Genomic DNA, 25943 nt, shown 5'->3' on the forward strand with positions numbered 1-25943 from the left:
GAAATCCGGGATTTTTTTTTAGAATTTTTGAAGTAGAGCAAAGAATTCCTGAACTGGCTGAATATTTTGAAGTTGGAACAGTTTGAATCGGATGAAAAGTGTGGGAGTTGTGGAACTTTAAAGAATGTCCCATTGATTTTCAGAAAAAATTGGGAATTTCGGGAAAAGCGGGTAAAATGGTAAAAACCTTGATTGGTCTGAATGAGTTAAAATGGTTGGTGTGGACATTTTTCAAATCGGTTGAGAAATGTTGAAGTAGTAACATTTTTAATTGAGAAATGGTATTACGGAATTCCTGGAATTTTGGAAAAAACGGGAATTTTTCCGGTTCAAAATGTTGTTGTTTTTTTGTCCTTGTTTTCACGGTGGAACGGTTGAAGTGGTTTGAAAAATGTGGGAGGAACAAAGGGTGGAAATAGGGCTTTGGAAAACCAGGATTTTTGGAAAATCCTGGAATTATTTTCAACTTAGAAACAAATGATTTTGAATTTCCAGGATGGTGGAATGTGTTGAAGATAGAATGATTTGAACAGGTTGAAACATTTGGAAATGGTGAACGTTTGAAAAATGGCCAATTCATTTTGAATGGGAAAAATGTCCCTGAAAACCTGGAATTATGGGAAATCCGGGAATTTTTTTTTAGAATTGTTGAAGTACAACACACAATTCCTGAACAGGCTGAATATTTTGAAGTTGGAACAGTTTGAATCGGATGAAAAATGTGGGAGTTGTGGAACTTTGAAGAATGTCCCATTGATTTTCACAAAAAAATGGGAATTTCGGGAAAAGCGGGATTTATTTTGAAAATGGTAAAAACCTTGATTGGTCTGAATGAGTTGAAATGGTTGGTGTGGAAATTTTTCAAATCTGTTGAGAAATGTTGAAGTAGTAACATTTTTAATTGAGAAATGGTATTACGGAATTCCTGGAATTTCGGAAAAACCGGGAATTTTTCCCGTTCAATATGTTTTTTTTTTTTTTGTCCTGATTAAGAGGAATGTTTTCACGGTGGAACGGTTGAAGTGGTTTGAAAAATGTGGGAGGAACAAAGGGTGGAAATAGGTCTTTGGAAAACCCGGAATTTTGGAAAATCCTGGAATTATTTTGAACTTAGAAAAAAATTATTTTGAATTTCCAGGATGGTGGAATGTGTTGAAGATAGAATGATTTGAATAGGTTGAAACATTTGGAAATGGTGAAAGTTAGAAAAATGGCCAATTCATTTTGAATGGGAAAAATGTCCAGGAAAACCTGGAATTATGGGAAATCTGGGAATTTTTTTTTACAATTTTTGAAGTAGAGCAAATAATTCCTCAACTGGCTGAATATTTTGAAGTTGGAACAGTTTGAATCGGATGAAAAATGTGGGAGTTGTGGAACTTTGAAGAATGTCCCATTGATTTTCAGAAAAAAATGGGAATTTCGGGAAAAGCGGGATTTATTTTGAAAATGATAAAAACCTTCATTGGTCTGAATGAGTTAAAATGGTTGGTGTGGAAATTTTTCAAATCGGTTGAGAAATGTTGAAGTAGTAACATTTTTAATTGAGAAATGGTATTACGGAATTCCTGGAATTTCGGAAAAACCGGGAATTTTTCCGGTTCAAAATGTTGTTGTTTTTTTGTCCTTGTTTTCACGGTGGAACGGTTGAAGTGGTTTGAAAAATGTGGGAGGAACAAAGGGTGGAAATAGGGCTTTGGAAAACCAGGAATTTTGGAAAATCCTGGAATTATTTTGAACTTAGAAACAAAGTATTTTGAATTTCCTGGATGGTGGAATGTGTTGAAGATAGAATGATTTGAACAGGTTGAAACATTTGGAAATGGTGAAAGTTAGAAAAATGGCCAATTCATTTTGAATGGGGAAAAATGTCCCGGAAAACCTGGAATTATGGGAAATCTGGGAATTTTTTGAATTTTTCAAGGGAAAGCCCGCAATTCCCGAATAGGCTGAACAGTTTGAAGTTGGAACGGTTTGAAAGGGATGAAAAATGTGGAAGGTAGAGCGCCCCAAAATCTGGAGAAGAAAAAGAAAAACCACATGTCTGGCTGCTTTGTAGCATTCACACAATAAGTTGAAGCTTTCCAGTTCAAAAAACAATTTTGTTGTTTGTCCTGATTAAGAGAAATGTTTTGATGGTAAAACGGTTGAAGTGGGTTGAAAAATGTAGTCGGGAGTAGTCACCAGAAAAAAGGGTGGAAATAGGGCTTTGGAAAACCAGGAATTCTGAAAAATCCTGAAATTTTTGGGAAATTGGAAAACAAGTAGTTTGAATGTCCAGAATGGTGGAATATGCTGAAGGTGGAATGTTTTGAATAGGTTGAAAAATGTGGAAATGGTGAAAGTTAGAAAAATGGCCAATTCATTTTGAATGGGGAAAAATGTCCCGGAAAACCTGGAATTCTGGGAAATCTGGGAATTTTTGGAATTTTTCAAGGGAAAGCCCGCAATTCCCGAATAGGCTGAACAGTTTGAAGTTGGAACGGTTTGAATCGGTTGAAAAATGTGGAAATGGTGGAAGTTTGAAAAATGGCCAATTCATTTTGAATGGGAAAAATGTCCCTGAAAACCTGGAATTATGGGAAATCCGGGAAAATTTTTTTAGAATTGTTGAAGTAGAACACACAATTCCTGAACAGGCTGAATATTTTGAAGTTGGAACAGTTTGAATCGGATGAAAAATGTGGTAGTTGTGGAACTTTGAAGAATGTCCCATTGATTTTCAGGAAAAAAATGGGAATTTCGGGAAAAGCGGGATTTATTTTGAAAATGGTAAAAACCTTGATTGCTCTGAATGAGTTGGTGTGGACATTTTTCAAATCGGTTGAGAAATGTTGAAGTAGTAACATTTTTAATTGAGAAATGGTATTACGGAATTCCTGGAATTTCGGAAAAACCGGGAATTTTTCCCGTTCAAAATGTTGTTTTTTTGTCCTTGTTTTCACGGTGGAACGGTTGAAGTGGTTTGAAAAATGTGGGAGGAACAAAGGGTGGAAATAGGGCTTTGGAAAACCAGGAATTTTGGAAAATCCTGGAATTATTTTGAACTTAGAAACAAATTATTTTGAATTTCCAGGATGGTGGAATGTGTTGAAGATAGAATGATTTGAACAGGTTGAAACATTTGGAAATGGTGAAAGTTTGAAAAATGGCCAATTCATTTTGAATGGGAAAAACGTCCAGGAAAACCTGGAATTATGGGAAATCTGGGAATTTTTTTTTACAATTTTTGAAGTAGAGCAAATAATTCCTGAACTGGCTGAATATTTTGAAGTTGGAACAGTTTGAATCGGATGAAAAATGTGGGAGTTGTGGAACTCTGAAGAATGTCCCATTGATTTTCAGGAAAAAAATTGGAATTTCGGGAAAAGCGGGATTTATTTTGAAAATGGTAAAAACCTTGATTGGTGTGAATGAGTTAAAATGGTTGGTGTGGAAATTTTTCAAATCGGTTGAGAAATGTTGAAGTAGTAACATTTTTAATTGAGAAATGGTATTACGGAATTCCTGGAATTTCGGAAAAACCGGGAATTTTTCCGGTTCAGAATGTTGTTGTTTTTTTGTCCTTGTTTTCCCGGTGGAACGGTTGAAGTGGTTTGAAAAATGTGGGAGGAACAAAGGGTGGAAATAGGGCTTTGGAAAACCAGGAATTTTGGAAAATCCTGGAATTATTTTGAACTTAGAAACAAATTATTTTGAATTTCCAGGATGGTGGAATGTGTTGAAGATAGAATGATTTGAACAGGTTGAAACATTTGGAAATGGTGAAAGTTTGAAAAATGGCCAATTCATTTTGAATGGGAAAAACGTCCAGGAAAACCTGGAATTCCGGGAAATCTGGGAATTTTTTTTACAATTTTTGAAGTAGAGCAAATAATTCCTGAACTGGCTGAATATTTTGAAGTTGGAACAGTTTGAATCAGATGAAAAATGTGGGAGTTGTGGAACTTTGAAGAATGTCCCATTGATTTTCAGGAAAAAAATTGGAATTTCGGGAAAAGCGGGATTTATTTTGAAAATGGTAAAAACCTTGATTGGTCTGAATGAGTTAAAATGGTTGTTGTGGAAATTTTTCAAATCGGTTGAGAAATGTTGAAGTAGTAACATTTTTAATTGAGAAATGGTATTACGGAATTCCTGGAATTTCGGAAAAACCGTGAATTTTTCCGGTTCAAAATGTTGTTTTTTTGTCCTTGTTTTCACGGTGGAACGGTTGAAGTGGTTTGAAAAATGTGGGAGGAACAAAGGGTGGAAATAGGGCTTTGGTAAACCAGGAATTTTGGAAAATCCTGGAATTATTTTGAACTTAGAAAAAAATTCTTTTGAATTTCCAGGATGGTGGAATGTGTTGAAGATAGAATGATTTGAACAGGTTGAAACATTTGGAAATGGTGAAAGTTTGAAAAATGGCCATATCATTTTGAATGGGAAAAATGTCCAGGAAAACATGGAATTATGGGAAATCTGGGAATTTTTTTTAGAATTTTTGAAGTAGAGCAAAGAATTCCTGAACTGGCTGAATATTTTGAAGTTGGAACAGTTTGAATCGGATGAAAAATGTGGGAGTTGTGGAACTTTGAAGAATGTCCCATTGAATTTCAGAAACAATTGGAAATTTCGGGAAAAACGGGATTTATTTTGAAAATGGTAAAAACCTTGATTGGTCTGAATGAGTTAAAATGGTTGGTGTGGAAATTTTTCAAATCGGTTGAGAAATTTTGAAGTAGTAACATTTTTAATTGAGAAATGGTATTACGGAATTCCTGGAATTTCGGGAAAACCGGGAATTTTTCCGGTTCAAAATGTTGTTGTTTTTTTGTCCTTGTTTTCACGGTGGAACGGTTGAAGTGGTTTGAAAAATGTGGGAGGAACAAAGGGTAGAAAATTATGCTTTGGAAAACCAGGAATTTTGGAAAATCCTGGAATTATTTTAAATTTAGAAAAAAATTATTTTGAATTTCCAGGATGGTGGAATGTGTTGAAGATAGAATGATTTGAATAGGTTAAAACATTTGGAAATGGTGAAAGTTTGAAAAATGGCCAATTCATTTTGAATGGGGAAAAATGTCCAGGAAAACCTGGAATTATGGGAAATCTGGCAATTTTTTTTAGAATTTTTGAAGTAGAGCAAAAAATTCCTGAACTGGCTGAATATTTTGAAGTTGGAACAGTTTGAATCGGATGGAAAATGTGGGAGTTGTGGAACTTTGAAGAATGTCCCATTGATTTTCAGAAAAAAATGGGAATTTCGGGAAAAGCGGGATTTATTTTGAAAATGGTAAAAACCTTGATTGGTCTGAATGAGTTAAAATGGTTGGTGTGGAAATTTTTCAAATCGGTTGAGAAATGTTGAAGTAGTAACATTTTTAATTGAGAAATGGTATTACGGAATTCCTGGAATTTCGGAAAAACCGGGAATTTTTCCCGTTCAAAATGTTGTTGTTTTTTTGTCCTTGTTTTCACGGTGGAACGGTTGAAGTGGTTTGAAAAATGTGGGAGGAACAAAGGGTGGAAATAGGGCTTTGGAAAACCAGGAATTTTGGAAAATCCTGGAATTATTTTGAATTTAGAAACAAATTATTTTGAATTTCCAGGATGGTTGAATGTGTTGAAGATAGAATGATTTGAATAGGTTAAAACATTTGGAAATGGTGAAAGTTTAAAAATGGCCAATTCATTTTGAATGGGAAAAATGTCCCGGAAAACCTGGAATTCTGGGAAATCTGGGAATTTTTTTTAGAATTTTTGAAGTAGAGCACACAATTCCTGAACTGACTGAATATTTTGAAGTTGGAACAGTTTGAATCGGATGAAAAATGTGGGAGTTGTGGAACTTTGAAGAATGTCCCATTGATTTTCAGGAAAAAAATGGGAATTTCGGGAAAAGCGGGATTTATTTTGAAAATGGTAAAAATCTTGATTGGTCTGAATGAGTTTAAATGGTTGGTGTGGAAATTTTTCAAATCGGTTGAGAAATGTTGAAGTAGTAACATTTTTAATTGAGAAATGGTATTACGGAATTCCTGGAATTTCGGAAAAACCGGGAATTTTTCCCGTTCAAATTGTTGTTGTTTTTTTGTCCTTGTTTTCACGGTGGAACGGTTGAAGTGGTTTGAAAAATTTGGGAGGAACAAAGGGTGGAAATAGGGCTTTGGAAAACCAGGAATTTTGGAAAATCCTGGAATTATTTAGAATTTAGAAACAAATTATTTTGAATTTCCAGGATGGTGGAATGTGTTGAAAATAGAATGATTTGAATAGGTTAAAACATTTGGAAATGGTGAAAGTTTGAAAAATGGCCAATTCATTTTGAATGGGGAAAAATGTCCCGGAAAACCTGGAATTCTGGGAAATCTGGGAATTTTTGGAATTTTTCAAGGGAAATCCCGCAATTCCCGAATAGGCTGAACAGTTTGAAGTTGGAACGGTTTGAAAGGGATGAAAAATGTGGAAGGTAGAGCGCGCCAAAATCTGGAGAAGAAAAAGAAAAACCACATGTCTGGCTGATTTGTAGCGTTCACACAATAAGCTGAAGCTTTCCAGTTCAAAAACAGTTTTGTTGTTTGTCCTGATTAAGAGAAATGTTTTGATGGTAAAACGGTTGAAGTGGGTTGAAAAATGTAGTCGGGAGTAGTCACCAGAAAAAAGGGTGGAAATAGGGCTTTGGGAAAACCAGGAATTCTGAAAAATCCTGAAATTTTTGGGAAATTGGAAAACAAGTAGTTTGAATGTCCAGAATGGTGGAATATGCTGAAGGTGGAATGTTTTGAATAGGTTGAAAAATGTGGAAATGGTGAAAGTTAGAAAAATGGCCAATTCATTTTGAATGGGGAAAAATGTCCCGGAAAACCTGGAATTCTGGGAAATCTGGGAATTTTTGGAAATTTTCAAGGGAAAGCCCAAAATTCCCGAATAGGCTGAACAGTTTGAAGTTGGAACGGTTTGAATCGGTTGAAAAATGTGGAAATGGTGGAAGTTTGAAAAATGGCCAATTCATTTTGAATGGGAAAAATGTCCCTGAAAACCTGGAATTATGAGAAATCCGGGAATTTTTTTTTAGAATTGTTGAAGTATAATACACAATTCCTGAACAGGCTGAATATTTTGAAGTTGGAACAGTTTGAATCAGATGACAAATGTGGGAGTTGTGGAACTTTGAAGAATGTCCCATTGATTTTCAGGGAAAAAAATGGGAATTTCGGGAAAAGCGGGATTTATTTTGAAAATGGTAAAAACCTTGATTGGTCTGAATGAGTTAAAATTGTTGGTGTGGACAATTTTCAAATCGGTTGAGAAATGTTGAAGTAGTAACATTTTTAACTGAGAAATGGTATTACGGAATTCCTGGAATTTCGGAAAAACCGGGAATTTTTCCGGTTCAAAATGTTGTTGTTTTTTTGTCCTTGTTTTCACGGTGGAACGGTTGAAGTGGTTTGAAAAATGTGGGAGGAACAAAGGGTGGAAATAGGGCTTTGGAAAACCAGGAATTTTGGAAAATCCTTGAATTATTTTGAACTTAGAAAAAAATTATTTTGAATTTCCAGGATTGTGGAATGTGTTGAAGATAGAATGATTTGAATAGGTGGAAACATTTGGAAATGGTGAAAGTTTGAAAAATTGCCAATTCATTTTGAATGGGAAAAATGTCCAGGAAAACATGGAATTATGGGAAATCTGGGAATTTTTTTTAGAATTTTTGAAGTAGAGCAAATAATTCCTGAACTGGCTGAATATTTTGAAGTTGGAACAGTTTGAATCGGATGAAAAATATGGGAGTTGTGGAACTTTGAAGAATGTCCCATTGAATTTCAGAAAAAATTGGAAATTTCGGGAAAAGCGGGATTTATTTTGAAAATGGTAAAAACCTTGATTGGTCTGAATGAGTTAAAATGGTTGGTGTGGAAATTTTTCAAATCGGTTGAGAAATGTTGAAGTAGTAACATTTTTAATTGAGAAATGGTATTACGGAATTCCTGGAATTTCGGAAAAAACAGGAATTTTTCCGGTTCAAAATGTTGTTGTTTTTTTGTCCTTGTTTTCACGGTGGAACGGTTGAAGTGGTTTGAAAAATGTGGGAGGAACAAAGGGTGGAAATAGGGCTTTGGAAAACCAGGAATTTTGGAAAATCCTGGAATTATTTTGAACTTAGAAAAAAATTATTTTGAATTTCCAGGATGGTGGAATGTGTTGAAGATAGAATGATTTGAATAGGTTAAAACATTTGGAAATGGTGAAAGTTTGAAAAATGGCCAATTCATTTTGAATGGGAAAAATGTCCAGGAAAACCTGGAATTATGGGAAATCTGGCAAAAAATGTTTACAATTTTTGAAGTAGAGCAAATAATTCCTGAACTGGCTGAATATTTTGAAGTTGGAACAGTTTGAATCAGATGACAAATGTGGGAGTTGTGGAACTTTGAAGAATGTCCCATTGATTTTCAGGAAAAAAAATGGGAATTTCGGGAAAAGCGGGATTTATTTTGAAAATGGTAAAAACCTTGATTGGTCTGAATGAGTTAAAATGGTTGGTGTGGACATTTTTCAAATCGGTTGAGAAATGTTGAAGTAGTAACATTTTTAATTGAGAAATGGTATTACGGAATTCCTGGAATTTCGGGAAAACAGGGAATTTTTCCAGTTCAAAAAACAATTTTGTTGTTTGTCCTGATGAAGAGAAATGTTTTGACGGTAAAACGGTTGAAGTGGGTTGAAAAATGTAGTCGGGAGTAGTCACCAGAAAAAAGGGTGAAAATAGGGCTTTGGAAAACCAGGAATTCTGAAAAATCCTGAAATTTTTGGGAAATTGGAAAACAAGTAGTTTGAATGTCCAGAATGGTGGAATATGCTGAAGGTGGAATGTTTTGAATAGGTTGAAAAATGTGGAAATGGTGAAAGTTAGAAAAATGGCCAATTCATTTTGAATGGGGAAAAATGTCCCGGAAAACCTGGAATTCCGGGAAATCTGGGAATTTTTGGAATTTTTCAAGGGAAAACCCACAATTCCCGAATAGGCTGAACAGTTTGAAGTTGGAACGCTTTGAATCGGTTGAAAAATGTGGAAATGGTGGAAGTTTGAAAAATGGCCAATTCATTTTGAATGGGAAAAATGTCCCTGAAAACCTGGAATTATGGGAAATCCGGGAATTTTTTTTTAGAATTGTTGAAGTAGAACACACAATTCCTGAACAGGCTGAATATTTTGAAGTTGGAACAGTTTGAATCAGATGAAAAATGTGGGAGTTGTGGAACTTTGAAGAATGTCCCATTGATTTTCAGAAAAAAAATGGGAATTTCGGGAAAAGCGGGATTTATTTTGAAAATGGTAAAAACCTTGATTGGTCTGAATGAGTTAAAATGGTTGGTGTGGAAATTTTTCAAATCGGTTGAGAAATGTTGAAGTAGTAACATTTTTAATTGAGAAATGGTATTACGGAATTCCTGGAATTTCGGAAAAACCGGGAATTTTTCCGGTTCAAAATGTTGTTGTTTTTTTGTCCTTGTTTTCACGGTGGAACGGTTGAAGTGGTTTGAAAAATGTGGGAGGAACAAAGGGTGGAAATAGGGCTTTGGAAAACCAGGAATTTTGGAAAATCCTGGAATTATTTTGAACTTAGAAAAAAATTATTTTGAATTTCCAGGATGGTGGAATGTGTTGAAGATAGAATGATTTGAACAGGTTAAAACATGTGGAAATGGTGAAAGTTAGAAAAATGGCCAATTCATTTTGAATGGGGAAAAATGTCCCGGAAAACCTGGAATTCTGGGAAATCTGGGAATTTTTGGAATTTTTCAAGGGAAAGACTGCAATTCCTGAATAGGCTGAACAGTTTGAAGTTGGAACGGTTTGAAAGGGATGAAAAATGTGGAAGGTAGAGCGCGCCAAAATCTGGAGAAGAAAAAGAAAAACCACATGTCTGGCTGCTTTGTAGCGTTCACACAATAAGCTGAAGCTGAAGAATAAACAGATTTAATTTTGGTGTAGAAAAGTGAATGTTTGGAGCTTTCACACAACGATGTGTTCATAAATAAATACATGTGCTTGTTGTTAGGCGGTAAGACGAAGAAGAAGCAGCACAGAAGACGTGTGATGGTTCAATTCCCAGCCAATGGAGGTCAGGACTGTCCTGAAGTGCTGAGTCAGCTCCGAGACTGCGACGCTCCTTCTGTGTGTCCAGGATACAAGTAAGACTTCTATGGTAGCAACAATGTCCGCCGGGAAAATGATGGGAGATATACAACATAGATTATCTGATGACATTTACAATTATGGGCCTGCTGCACTTGCTATGTGGAACAAGCTAACTGTTAGCATGTTAGCATGCTACCAGTAAAGTGTGAGCTTTTGGAGCTAATTTTGCAAATGTTTACTCTACAGCAGTGGTCCCCAACCACCGGGTCGCGGCCCGGTACCGGTTCGCGGACCGATTGGTACCGGGCCGCGCAAGAAATGTAATTTAATTTAAAAAAAAAAAAAAAAAAAAAAAAAAAAAAAAAAAAAAAATTAATTAAATCAACACAAAAAACACAATATATACATTATATATCGATATAGATCAATACAGTCTGCAGGGATACAGTCCGTAAGCACACATGATTATATTTCTTTATGAAAAAAAAAAAAAAAAAAAAAAAAAAAAAATTTTATTAAATCAACATAAAAAACACAATATATACATTATATATCGATATAGATCAATACAGTCTGCAGGGATACAGTCCGTAAGCACACATGATTGTATTTCTTTATGAAAAAAAAAAAAAAAAAAAAAAAAAAAAAATTTTTATTAAATCAACATAAAAAACACAATATATACATTATATATCGATATAGATCAATACAGTCTGCAGGGATACAGTCCGTAAGCACACATGATTGTATTTCTTTATGAAAAAAAAAAAAAAAAAAAAAAAAAAAAAATGTTTTTAATTAAATCAACATAAAAAACACAATATATACATTATATATCGATATAGATCAATACAGTCTGCAGGGATACAGTCCGTAAGCACACATGATTGTATTTCTTTATGAAAAAAAAAAAAAAAAAAAAAAAAAAAAAAAGTTATTAAATCAACATAAAAAACACAATATATACATTATATATCGATATAGATCAATACAGTCTGCAGGGATACAGTCCGTAAGCACACATGATTGTATTTCTTTATGGAAAAAAAAAAAAAAAAAAAAAAAAAATATATATATTTTTTAATTAAATCAACATAAAAAACACAATATATACATTATATATCGATATAGATCAATACAGTCTGCAGGGATACAGTCCGTAAGCACACATGATTGTATTTCTTTATGAAAAAAACAAAAAACAAAAAAAAAAAAACATTTTTTTTTAATTAAATCAACATAAAAAACACAATATATACATTATATATCGATATAGATCAATACAGTCTGCAGGGATACAGTCCGTAAGCACACATGATTGTATTTCTTTATGAAAAAAAAAAAAAACAAAAAAAAAAAAACATTTTTTTTTAATTAAATCAACATAAAAAACACAATATATACATTATATATCGATATAGATCAATACAGTCTGCAGGGATACAGTCCGTAAGCACACATGATTGTATTTCTTTATGAAAAAATAAAAAATAATTTATTTTTTATTTTTTATTTTTTAATTAAATCAACATAAAAAACACAATATATACATTATATATAGATATAAATCAATACATTCTGCAGGGATACAGTCCGTAAGCACACATGATTGTATTTCTTTATGAAAAAAAAAAAAAAAAAAAAAAAAAAAATTTTTTTTTTTAATTAAATCAACATAAAAAACACAATATATACATTATATATAGATATAGATCAATACAGTCTGCAGGGATACAGTCCGTAAGCACACATGATTGTATTTCTTTATGAAAAAAAATAAATACATAAATAAATAAATACATTTTTTTTTAATTAAATCAACATACAAAACACAATATATACATTATATATCGATATAGATCAATACAGTCTGCAAGGATACAGTCCGTAAGCACACATGATTGTATTTCTTTATGAAAAAAAAAAAAAAAAAAAAAAAAAAAAAAAAAAAAACAACCCCCCGCCCCCGGTCCGCGGGACAAATTTTCAAGCGTTGACCGGTCCCCAGCTACAAAAAGGTTGGGGACCACTGCCCTACAGTCATTTACCTGGTATGTGACACTTGTTACTCTGTTAGCATGCTAACGTTAAAGTGCTAACTTTTTAAGCTAATTTTACACTCTTTACTCCGATTCCCGGGCCGTACACCTTAGAGTCACATAACTTTGTATGTGACATAAGCTAACTGTTAGCATGCTAACGTTAGCGTGTACTACATGTCACACATTTGTCCTATGTGCTGTACTACATGTCATATATTTACTACGTGTCACTTAAATCTACTACATGTCACATATTTGTCCAATGTTCTGTACTAATCACATATTACTCTGTACTAAATATGTACTGTGTTACATAAGTGTACTAAGTGTCACATAGGTGTACTAAGTGTCACATATGTACTAAGTGTCACATATGTGCTAAGCGTCACATATGTATGTTGGAATGCTAAAATTAGCATGCTAACTTTTTAACACTTAGTACATATATGTACCAAGTGTCACATATATGTACCAAGTATCATATATGTGTCACATATGTGTCACATATATGTGTCACATATATGTGACACTTGGTAGATATGTGACGCTTGGTAGATATGTGACACTTGGTACATGTGTGACACTTGGTATCACATATATGTACCACATATATGTACCAAGTGTCACATATCACATATATGTACCAAGTGTCACATATTTATGTTAGCATGTTAAAATTAGCTTGCTAAATTTTTGACACTTAGTACAAATATGTACCAAGTGTCACATATATGTACCAAGTGTCACATATATGTGTACCAAGTGTCACATATATGTGTACCAAGTGTCACATATATGTGTACCAAGTGTCACATATATCTACCAAGCATCACATATATCTACTAAGCGTCACATATGTATGTTAGCATGCTAAAATTACCATGCTAACTTTTTGAGCTAGTTTTGCAAGCGTTTACACCAGAGTCATATAGCTTTGTTTGTGACATTTGTCAACTGTTAGCATGCAAACAATAGCATGCCAGCAAGCTAACGTAAGCATGCTAAGTTTTTCATCCAATTTTCATCCTTTTTTCTCTATTTTCGCAAGCCATACACTTTTAAGTCATATAACTTGGTATGTGAAACATGCTAACTGTTATCATGCTAATGTTTGCGCACATGCTAAATGTTAGCATTTTAACGTTTTAGGCTAGCTGTGTAGCTCATTTTGTATATCGACTAAGTGTCACATATGTACTAAGCGTCACATATGTATGTTAGCATGCTAAAATTAGCATGCTAACTTTTTGAGCTAGTTTTGCAAGCGTTTACACCAGAGTCATATAGCTTTGTTTGTGACATTTGTCAACTGTTAGCATGCAAACAATAGCATGCCAGCAAGCTAACGTAAGCATGCTAAGTTTTTCATCCAATTTTCATCCCTTTTCTCTATTTTCGCAAGCCATACACCTTTAAGTCATGTAACTTGGTTCGTGAAACATGCTAACTGTTATCATGCTAACTTTTGCGCACATGCTAAATGTTAGCATTATATCTACTAAGTGTCACATATATCTACAAAGCGTCACATATGTATGTTAGCATGCTAAAATTAGCATGCTAAGTTTTTGAGCTAGTTTTGCAAGCGTTTACACCAGAGTCATATAGCTTTGTTTGTGACATTTGTCAACTGTTAGCATGCAAACAATAGCATGCCAGCAAGCTAACGTAAGCATGCTAAGTTTTTCATCCAATTTTACACTTTTTTCTCTATTTTTGCAAGCCATACACCTTTAAGTCATATAACTTGGTACGTGAAACATGCTAACTGTTATCATGCTAACGTTTGCGCACATGCTAAATGTTAGCATTATATCTACTAAGTGTCATATATATCTACTAAGTGTCACATGTATCTACTAAGTGTCACATATATCTACTAAGCGTCACATATGTACTGAGCGTCACATATGTATGTTAGCATGCTAAAATTAGCATGCTAAATTTTTGAGCTAGTTTTGCAAGCGTTTACACCAGTCATATAGCTTTGTTTGTGACATTTGTCAACTGTTAGCATGCAAACAATAGCATGCCAGCAAGCTAACGTAAACATGCTAAGTTTTTCATCCAATTTTCATCCTGTTTTCTCTATTTTCGCAAGCCATACACCTTTAAGTCATATAGCTTGGTACGTGAAAAATGCTAACTGTTATCATGCTAACGTTTGCGCACATGCTAAACATTAGCATTATATCTACTAAGTGTGACATATATCTACTAAGCGTCACATATGTACTGAGCGTCACATATGTATGTTAGCATGCTAAAATTAGCATGCTAAATTTTTGAGCTAGTTTTGCAAGCGTTTACACCAGTCATATAGCTTTGTTTGTGACATTTGTCAACTGTTAGCATGCAAACAATAGCATGCCAGCAAGCTAACGTAAACATGCTAAGTTTTTCATCCAATTTTCATCCTGTTTTCTCTATTTTCGCAAGCCATACACCTTTAAGTCATATAGCTTGGTACGTGAAAAATGCTAACTGTTATCATGCTAACGTTTGCGCACATGCTAAACGTTAGCATTATATCTACTAAGTGTCACATATATCTACTAAGGGTCACATATGTACTGAGCGTCACATATGTATGTTAGCATGCTAAAATTAGCATGCTAAATTTTTGAGCTAGTTTTGCAAGCGTTTACACCAGAGTCATATAGCTTTGTTTGTGACATTTGTCAACTGTTAGCATGCAAACAATAGCATGCCAGCAAGCTAACGTAAACATGCTAAGTTTTTCATCCAATTTTCATCCTGTTTTCTCTATTTTCGCAAGCCATACACCTTTAAGTCATATAGCTTGGTACGTGAAAAATGCTAACTGTTATCATGCTAACGTTTGCGCACATGCTAAACGTTAGCATTATATCTACTAAGTGTCACATATATCTACTAAGGGTCACATATATCTACTAAGGGTCACATATGTACTGAGCGTCACATATGTATGTTAGCATGCTAAAATTAGCATGCTAAATTTTTGAGCTAGTTTTGCAAGCGTTTACACCAGAGTCATATAGCTTTGTTTGTGACATTTGTCAACTGTTAGCATGCAAACAATAGCATGCCAGCAAGCTAACGTAAGCATGCTAAGTTTTTCATCCAATTTCCATCCTTTTTTCTCTATTTTCGCAAGCCATACACCTTTAAGTCATATAGCTTGGTATGTGAAACATGCTAACTGTTATCATGCTAACGTTTGCGCACATGCTAAATGTTAGCATTATATCTACTAAGTGTCACATATATCTACTAAGTGTCACATATATCTACTAAGTGTCACATATGTACTGAGCGTCACATATGTATGTTAGCATGCTAAAATTAGCATGCTAAATTTTTGAGCTAGTTTTGCAAGCGTTTACACCAGTCATATAGCTTTGTTTGTGACATTTGTCAACTGTTAGCATGCAAACAATAGCATGCCAGCAAGCTAACGTAAACATGCTAAGTTTTTCATCCAATTTTCATCCTGTTTTCTCTATTTTCGCAAGCCATACACCTTTAAGTCATATAGCTTGGTACGTGAAAAATGCTAACTGTTATCATGCTAACGTTTGCGCACATGCTAAACGTTAGCATTATATCTACTAAGTGTCACATATATCTACTAAGGGTCACATATGTACTGAGCGTCACATATGTATGTTAGCATGCTAAAATTAGCATGCTAAATTTTTGAGCTAGTTTTTCAAGCGTTTACACCAGAGTCATATAGCTTTGTTTGTGACATTTGTCAACTGCTAGCATGCAAACAATAGCATGCCAGCAAGCTAACGTAAACATGCTAAGTTTTTCATCCAATTTTCATCCTGTTTTCTCTATTTTCGCAAGCCATACACCTTTAAGTCATATAGCTTGGTACGTGAAAAATGCTAACTGTTATCATGCTAACGTTTGCGCACATGCTAAACGTTAGCATTATATCTACTAAGTGTCACATATATCTACTAAGGGTCACATATGTACTGAGCGTCACATATGTATGTTAGCATGCTAAAATTAGCATGCTAAATTTTTGAGCTAGTTTTGCAAGCGTTTACACCAGAGTCATATAGCTTTGTTTGTGACATTTGTCAACTGTTAGCATGCAAACAATAGCATGCCAGCAAGCTAACGTAAGCATGCTAAGTTTTTCATCCAATTTCCATCCTTTTTTCTCTATTTTCGCAAGCCATACACCTTTAAGTCATATAGCTTGGTATGTGAAACATGCTAACTGTTATCATGCTAACGTTTGCGCACATGCTAAATGTTAGCATTATATCTACTAAGTGTCACATATATCTACTAAGTGTCACATATATCTACTAAGTGTCACATATGTACTGAGCGTCACATATGTATGTTAGCATGCTAAAATTAGCATGCTAACTTTTTGAGCTAGTTTTGCAAGCGTTTACACCAGAGTCATATAGCTTTGTTTGTGACATTTGTCAACTGTTAGCATGCAAACGATAGCATGCCAGCAAGCTAACGTAAGCATGCTAAGTTTTTCATCCAATTTTCATCCTTTTTTCTCTATTTTCGCAAGCCATACACCTTTAAGTCATATAACTTGGTATGTGAAACATGCTAACTGTTATCATGCTAACGTTTACGCACATGCTAAATGTTAGCATTATATCTACTAAGTGTCACATATATCTACTAAGCGTCACATATGTACTGAGCGTCACAAATGTATGTTAGCATGCTAAAATTAGCATGCTAACTTTTTGAGCTAGTTTTGCAAGCGTTTACACCAGAGTCATATAGCTTTGTTTGTGACATTTGTCAACTGTTAGCATGCAAACAATAGCATGCCAGCAGGCTAACGTAAGCATGCTAAGTTTTTCATCCAATTTTCATCCTTTTTTCTCTATTTTCGCAAGCCATACACCTTTAAGTCATATAACTTGGTACGTGAAACATGCTAACTGTTATCATGCTAACGTTTGCGCACATGCTAAATGTTAGCATTATATCTACTAAGTGTCACATATACCTACTAAGTGCCACATATATCTACTAAGCGTCACATATGTATGTTAGCTTGCTAAAATTAGCATGCAAAATTTTTTAGCTAGTTTTGCAAGCGTTTACACCAGAGTCATATAGCTTTGTTTGTGACATGTGTCAACTGTTAGCATGCAAACAATAGCATGCCAGCAAGCTAACGTAAGCATGCTAAGTTTTTCATCCAATTTTACACTTTTTTCTCTATTTTCGCAAGCCATACACCTTTAAGTCATATAGCTTGGTACGTGAAACATGCTAACTGTTATCATGCTAACGTTTGCGCACATGCTAAATGTTAGCATTATATCTACTAAGTGTCACATACATCTACTAAGCCTCACATATGTACTGAGCGTCACATATGTATGTTAGCATGCTAAAATTAGCATGCTAACTTTTTGAGCTAGTTTTGCAAGCGTTTACACCAGAGTCATATAGCTTTGTTTGTGACATTTGTCAACTGTTAGCATGCAAACAATAGCATGCTAGCAAGCTAACGTTAGCATGCTAAGTTTTTCATCCAATTTTCATCCTTTTTTCTCTATTTTCGCAAGCCATACACCTTTAAGTCATATAACTTGGTACGTGAAACATGCTAACTGTTATCATGCTAACGTTTGCGCACATGCTAAATGTTAGCATTATATCTACTAAGTGTCACATATACCTACTAAGTGCCACATATATCTACTAAGCGTCACATATGTATGTTAGCTTGCTAAAATTAGCATGCTAAATTTTTGAGCTAGTTTTGCAAGCGTTTACACCAGAGTCATATAGCTTTGTTTGTGACATGTGTCAACTGTTAGCATGCAAACAATAGCATGCCAGCAAGCTAACGTAAGCATGCTAAGTTTTTCATCCAATTTTACACTTTTTTCTCTATTTTCGCAAGCCATACACCTTTAAGTCATATAGCTTGGTACGTGAAACATGCTAACTGTTATCATGCTAATGTTTGCGCACATGCTAAATGTTAGCATTATATTTACTAAGTGTCACATATATCTACTAAGCGTCACATATGTACTGAGCGTCACATATGTATGTTAGCATGCTAAAATTAGCATGCTAACTTTTTGAGCTAGTTTTGCAAGCGTTTACACCAGAGTCATATAGCTTTGTTTGTGACAATTGTCAACTGTTAGCATGCAAACAATAGCATGCCAGCAAGCTAACGTAAGCATGCTAAGTTTTTCATCCAATTTTCATCCTTTTTTCTCTATTTTCGCAAGCCATACACCTTTAAGTCATATAGCTTGGTACGTGAAACATGCTAACTGTTATCATGCTAACGTTTGCGCACATGCTAAATGTTAGCATTATATGTACTAAGTGTCACATATATCTACTAAGTGTCACATATATCTACTAAGCGTCACATATGTACTGAGCGTCACATATGTATGTCAGCATGCTACAATTAGCATGCTAACTTTTTGAGCTAGTTTTGCAAGCGTTTACACCAGAGTCATATAGCTTTGTTTGTGACATTTGTCAACTGTTAGCATGCAAACAATAGCATGCCAGCAAGCTAACGTAAGCATGCTAAGTTTTTCATCCAATTTTCATCCTTTTTTCTCTATTTTCGCAAGCTATACACCTTTAAGTCATATAACTTGGTGTGTGAAACATGCTAACTGTTATCATGCTAACGTTTGCGCACATGCTAAATGTTAGCATTATATCTACTAAGTGTCACATATATCTACTAAGCGTCACATATGTATGTCAGCATGCTAAAATTAGCATGCTAACTTTTTGAGCTAGTTTTGCAAGCGTTTACACCAGAGTCATATAGCTTTGTTTGTGACATTTGTCAACTGTTAGCATGCAAACAATAGCATGCCAGCAAGCTAACGTAAGCATGCTAAGTTTTTCATCCAATTTTCATCCTTTTTTCTCTATTTTCGCAAGCCATACACCTTTAAGTCATATAACTTGGTACGTGAAACATGCTAACTGTTATCATGCTAACGTTTGCGCACATGCTAAATGTTAGCATTTTAACGTTTTAGGCTAGCTGTGTAGCTCATTTTGTATATCTACTAAGTGTCACATATGTACTAAGCGTCACATATGTATGTTAGCATGCTAAAATTAACATGCTAACTTTTTGAGCTAGTTTTGCAAGCGTTTACACCAGAGTCATATAGCTTTGTTTGTGACATTTGTCAACTGTTAGCATGCAAACAATAGCATGCCAGCAAGCTAACGTAAGCATGCTAAGTTTTTCATCCAATTTTCATCCTTTTTTCTGTATTTTCGCAAGCCATACACCTTTAAGTCATATAGCTTGGTACGTGAAACATGCTAACTGTTATCATGCTAACGTTTGCGCACATGCTAAATGTTAGCATTATATCTACTAAGTGTCACATATATCTACTAAGCGTCACATATGTACTGAGCGTCACATATGTATGTTAGCATGCTAAAATTAGCATGCTAACTTTTTGAGCTAGTTTTGCAAGCGTTTACACCAGAGTCCTATAGCTTTGTTTGTGACATTTGTCAGCTGTTAGCATGCAAACAATAGCATGCCAGCAAGCTAACGTAAGCATGCTAAGTTTTTCATCCAATTTTACACTTTTTTTCTGTATTTTCGCAAGCCATACACCTTTAAGTCATATTACTTGGTACGTGAAACATGCTAACTGTTATCATGCTAACGTTTGCGCACATGCTAAATGTTAGCATTATATCTACTAAGTGTCACATATATCTACTAAGCGTCACATATGTACTGAGCGTCACATATGTATGTTAGCATGCTAAAATTAGCATGCTAACTTTTTGAGCTAGTTTTGCAAGCGTTTACACCAGAGTCATATAGCTTTGTTTGTGACATTTGTCAACTGTTAGCATGCAAACAATAGCATGCCAGCAAGCTAACGTAAGCATGCTAAGTTTTTCATCCAATTTTCATCCTTTTTTCTCTATTTTCGCAAGCCATACACCTTTAAGTCATATAACTTGGTATGTGAAACATGCTAACTGTTATCATGCTAACGTTTGCGCACATGCTAAATGTTAGCATTATATCCACTAAGTGTCACATATATCTACTAAGCGTCACATATGTACTGAGCGTCACATATGTATGTTAGCATGCTAAAATTAGCATGCTAACTTTTTGAGCTAGTTTTGCAAGCGTTTACACCAGAGTCATATAGCTTTGTTTGTGACATTTGTCAACTGTTAGCATGCAAAAAATAGCATGCCAGCAAGCTAACGTAAGCATGCTAAGTTTTTCATCCAATTTTCATCCTTTTTTCTCTATTTTCGCAAGCCATACACCTTTAAGTCATATAACTTGGTACGTGAAACATGCTAACTGTTATCATGCTAAGGTTTGCGCACATGCTAAATGTTAGCATTATATCTACTAAGTGTCACATATATCTACTAAGCGTCACATATGTACTGAGCGTCACATATGTATGTTAGCATGCTAAAACTAGCATGCTAACTTTTTGAGCTAGTTTTGCAAGCGTTTACACCAGAGTCATATAGCTTTGTTTGTGACATTTGTCAACTGTTAGCATGCAAACAATTGCATGCCAGCAAGCTAACGTAAGCATGCTAAGTTTTTCATGCAATTTTCATCCTTTTTACTCTATTTTCGCAAGCCATACACCTTTAAGTCATATAACTTGGTACGTGAAACATGCTAACTGTTATCATGGTAACGTTTGCGCACATGCTAAATGTTAGCATTTTAACGTTTTAGGCTAGCTGTGTAGCTCATTTTGTATATCTAATAAGTGTCACATATGTACTAAGCGTCACATATGTATGTCAGCATGCTAAAATTAGCATGCTAACTTTTTGAGCTAGTTTTGCAAGCGTTTACACCAGAGTCATATAGCTTTGTTTGTGACATTTGTCAACTGTTAGCATGCAAACAATAGCATGCTAGCAAGCTAACGTTAGCATGCTAAGTTTTTCATCCAATTTTCATCCTTTTTTCTCTATTTTCGCAAGCCATACACCTTTAAGTCATATAGCTTGGTACGTGAAACATGCTAACTGTTATCATGCTAACGTTTACGCACATGGTAAATGTTAGCATTTTAACGTTTTAGGCTAGCTGTGTAGCTCATTTTGTATATCTACTAAGTGTCACATATGTACTAAGCGTCACATATGTATGTTAGCATGCTAAAATTAGCATGCTAAATTTTTGAGCTAGTTTTGCAAGCGTTTACACCAGAGACATGTAGCTTTATTTGTGACATTTGTCAACTGTTAGCATGCAAACAATAGCATGCCAGCAAGCTAACGTAAGCATGCTAAGTTTTTCATCCAATTTTACACTTTTTTCTCTATTTTCGCAAGCCATACACCTTTAAGTCATATAACTTGGTATGTGAAACATGCTAACTGTTATCATGCTAACGTTTGCGCACATGCTAAATGTTAGCATTATATCTACTAAGTGTCACATATATCTACTAAGCGTCACATATGTACTGAGCGTCACATATGTATGTTAGCATGCTATAATTAGCATGCTAAATTTTTGAGCTAGTTTTGCAAGCGTTTACACCAGAGTCATATAGCTTTGTTTGTGACATTTGTCAACTGTTAGCATGCAAACAATAGCATGCCAGCAAGCTAACGTAAGCATGCTAAGTTTTTCATCCAATTTTCATCCTTTTTTCTCTATTTTCGCAAGCCATACACCTTTAAGTCATATAACTTGGTAGGTGAAACATGCTAACTGTTATCATGGTAACGTTTGCGCACATGCTAAATGTTAGCATTATATCTACTAAGTGTCACATATATCTACTAAGCGTCACATATGTACTGAGCGTCACATATGTATGTTAGCATACTAAAATTAGCATGCTAACTTTTTGAGCTAGTTTTGCAAGCGTTTACACCAGAGTCATATAGCTTTGTTTGTGACATTTGTCAACTGTTAGCATGCAAACAATAGCATGCCAGCAAGCTAACGTAAGCATGCTAAGTTTTTCATCCAATTTTACACTTTTTTCTCTATTTTCGCAAGCCATACACCTTTAAGTCATATAGCTTGGTACGTGAAACATGCTAACTGTTATCATGGTAATGTTTACGCACATGCTAAATGTTAGCATTATATCTACTAAGTGTCACATATATCTACTAAGCGTCACATATGTACTGAGCGTCACATATGTATGTTAGCATGCTAAAATTAGCATGCTAAATTTTTGAGCTAGTTTTGCAAGCGTTTACACCAGTCATATAGCTTTGTTTGTGACATTTGTCAACTGTTAGCATGCAAACAATAGCATGCCAGCAAGCTAACGTAAGCATGCTAAGTTTTTCATCCAATTTTACACTTTTTTTTCTCTATTTTCGCAAGCCATACACCTTTAAGTCATATAGCTTGGTACGTGAAACATGCTAACTGTTATCATGCTAACGTTTGCGCACATGCTAAATGTTAGCATTATATCTACTAAGTGTCACATATATCTACTAAGCGTCACATATGCACTGAGCGTCACATATGTATGTTAGCATGCTAAAATTAGCATGCTAAATTTTTGAGCTAGTTTTGCAAGCGTTTACACCAGAGTCATATAGCTTTGTTTGTGACATTTGTCAACTGTTAGCATGCAAACAATAGCATGCTAGCAAGCTAACGTAAGCATGCTAAGTTTTTCATCCAATTTTCATCCTTTTTTCTCTATTTTCGCAAGCCATACACCTTTAAGTCATATAGCTTGGTACGTGAAAAATGCTAACTGTTATCATGCTAACGTTTGCGCACATGCTAAATGTTAGCATTATATCTACTAAGTGTCACATATATCTACTAAGCGTCACATATGTACTGAGCGTCACATATGTATGTTAGCATGCTAAAATTAGCATGTTAACTTTTTGAGCTAGTTTTGCAAGCGTTTACACCAGAGTCATATAGCTTTGTTTGTGACATTTGTCAACTGTTAGCATGCAAACAATAGCATGCCAGCAAGCTAACGTAAGCATGCTAAGTTTTTCATCCAATTTTCATCCTTTTTTCTCTATTTTCGCAAGCCATACACCTTTAAGTCATATAGCTTGGTACGTGAAAAATGCTAACTGTTATCATGCTAACGTTTGCGCACATGCTAAATGTTAGCATTATATCTACTAAGTGTCACATATATCTACTAAGCGTCACATATGTACTGAGCGTCACAAATGTATGTTAGCATGCTAAAATTAGCATGCTAACTTTTTGAGCTAGTTTTGCAAGCGTTTACACCAGAGTCATATAGCTTTGTTTGTGACATTTGTCAACTGTTAGCATGCAAACAATAGCATGCCAGCAAGCTAACGTAAGCATGCTAAGTTTTTCATCCAATTTTACACTTTTTTCTCTATTTTCGCAAGCCATACACCTTTAAGTCATATAACTTGGTATGTGAAACATGGTAACTGTTATCATGCTAAGGTTTGCGCACATGCTAAATGTTAGCATTATATCTACTAAGTGTCACATATATTTACTAAGTGTCACATATATCTACTAAGCGTCACATATGTATGTTAGCATGCTAAAATTAGCATGCTAACTTTTTGAGCTAGTTTTGCAAGCGTTTACACCAGAGTCATATAGCTTTGTTTGTGACATTTGTCAACTGTTAGCATGCAAACAATAGCATGCCAGCAAGCTAACGTAAGCATGCTAAGTTTTTCATCCAATTTTCATCCTTTTTTCTCTATTTTCGCAAGCCATACACCTTTAAGTCATATAGCTTGGTACGTGAAACATGCTAACTGTTATCATGCTAACGTTTGCGCACATGCTAAATGTTAGCATTTTATCTACTAAGTGTCACATATATCTACTAAGTGTCACATATATCTACTAAGCGTCACATATGTACTGAGCGTCACATATGTATGTTAGCATGCTAAAATTAGCATGCTAAATTTTTGAGCTAGTTTTGCAAGCGTTTACACCAGAGTCATATAGCTTTGTTTGTGACATTTGTCAACTGTTAGCATGCAAACAATAGCATGCCAGCAAGCTAACGTAAGCATGCTAAGTTTTTCATCCAATTTTACACTTTTTTTCTCTATTTTCGCAAGCCATACACCTTTAAGTCATATAACTTGGTATGTGAAACATGCTAACTGTTATCATGCTAACGTTTGCGCACATGCTAAATGTTAGCATTATATCTACTAAGTGTCACATATATCTACTAAGCGTCACATATGTACTGAGCGTCACATATGTACTGAGCGTCACATATGTATGTTAGCATGCTAAAATTAGCATGCTAAATTTTTGAGCTAGTTTTGCAAGCGTTTACACCAGAGTCATATAGCTTTGTTTGTGACATTTGTCAACTGTTAGCATGCAAACAATAGCATGCCAGCAAGCTAACGTAAGCATGCTAAGTTTTTCATCCAATTTTACACTTTTTTCTCTATTTTCGCAAGCCATACACCTTTAAGTCATATAGCTTGGTACGTGAAATATGCTAACTGTTATCATGCTAACGTTTGCGCACATGCTAAATGTTAGCATTATATCTACTAAGTGTCACATATATCTACTAAGCGTCACATATGTACTGAGCGTCACATATGTATGTTAGCATGCTAAAATTAGCATGCTAACTTTTTGAGCTAGTTTTGCAAGCGTTTACACCAGAGTCATATAGCTTTGTTTGTGACATTTGTCAACTGTTAGCATGCAAACAATAGCATGCCAGCAAGCTAACGTAAGCATGCTAAGTTTTTCATCCAATTTTCATCCTTTTTTTTCTATTTTCGCAAGCCATACACCTTTAAGTCATATAGCTTGGTACGTGAAACATGCTAACTGTTATCATGCTAACGTTTGCGCACATGCTAAATGTTAGCATTATATCTACTAAGTGTCACATATATCTACTAAGCGTCACATATGTACTGAGCGTCACATATGTATGTTAGCATGCTAACTTTTTGAGCTAGTTTTGCAAGCGTTTACACCAGAGTCATATAGCTTAGTTTGTGACATTTGTCAACTGTTAGCATGCAAACAATAGCATGCCAGCAAGCTAACGTAAGCATGCTAAGTTTTTCATCCAATTTTCATCCTTTTTTCTCTATTTTCGCAAGCCATACACCTTTAAGTCATATAGCTTGGTATGTGAAACATGCTAACTGTTATCATGCTAACGTTTGCGCACATGCTAAATGTTAGCATTACATCTACTAAGTGTCACATATATCTACAAAGTGTCACATATATCTACTAAGCGTCACATATGTACTGAGCGTCACATATGTATGTTAGCATGCTAAAATTAGCATGCTAACTTTTTGAGCTAGTTTTGCAAGCGTTTACACCAGAGTCATATAGCTTTGTTTGGGACATTTGTCAACTGTTAGCATGCAAACAATAGCATGCTAGCAAGCTAACGTTAGCATGCTAAGTTTTTCATCCAATTTTACACTTTTTTCTCTATTTTCGCAAGCCATACACCTATAAGTCATATTACTTGGTATGTGAAACATGCTAACTGTTATCATGGTAACGTTTGCGCACATGCTAAATGTTAGCATTATATCTACTAAGTGTCACATATATCTACTAAGCGTCACATATGTACTGAGCGTCACATATGTATGTTAGCATGCTAAAATTAGCATGCTAACTTTTTGAGCTAGTTTTTCAAGCGTTTACACCAGAGTCCTATAGCTTTGTTTGTGACATTTGTCAACTGTTAGCATGCAAACGATAGCATGCCAGCAAGCTAACGTAAGCATGCTAAGTTTTTCAT

The 25943-nt window shown here is 34.8% G+C and overlaps 1 protein-coding gene across 1 annotated transcript in view; it reads left to right on the forward strand.

Annotated features, from left to right (window-relative positions):
* The window catches only part of LOC133636393 (thrombospondin type-1 domain-containing protein 7A-like), a 162426-nt gene that overhangs the window by 70506 nt on the left and 65977 nt on the right, over positions 1–25943 (forward strand). The window contains 1 exon segment of the mRNA XM_062030385.1: positions 10050–10182. Within this exon segment, the coding sequence (XP_061886369.1) occupies positions 10050–10182 (133 nt within the window).

The sequence above is a fragment of the Entelurus aequoreus genome, linkage group LG20 (assembly GCF_033978785.1).
Source record: "Entelurus aequoreus isolate RoL-2023_Sb linkage group LG20, RoL_Eaeq_v1.1, whole genome shotgun sequence".
NCBI classification, from domain to species: Eukaryota; Metazoa; Chordata; class Actinopteri; order Syngnathiformes; family Syngnathidae; genus Entelurus; species Entelurus aequoreus.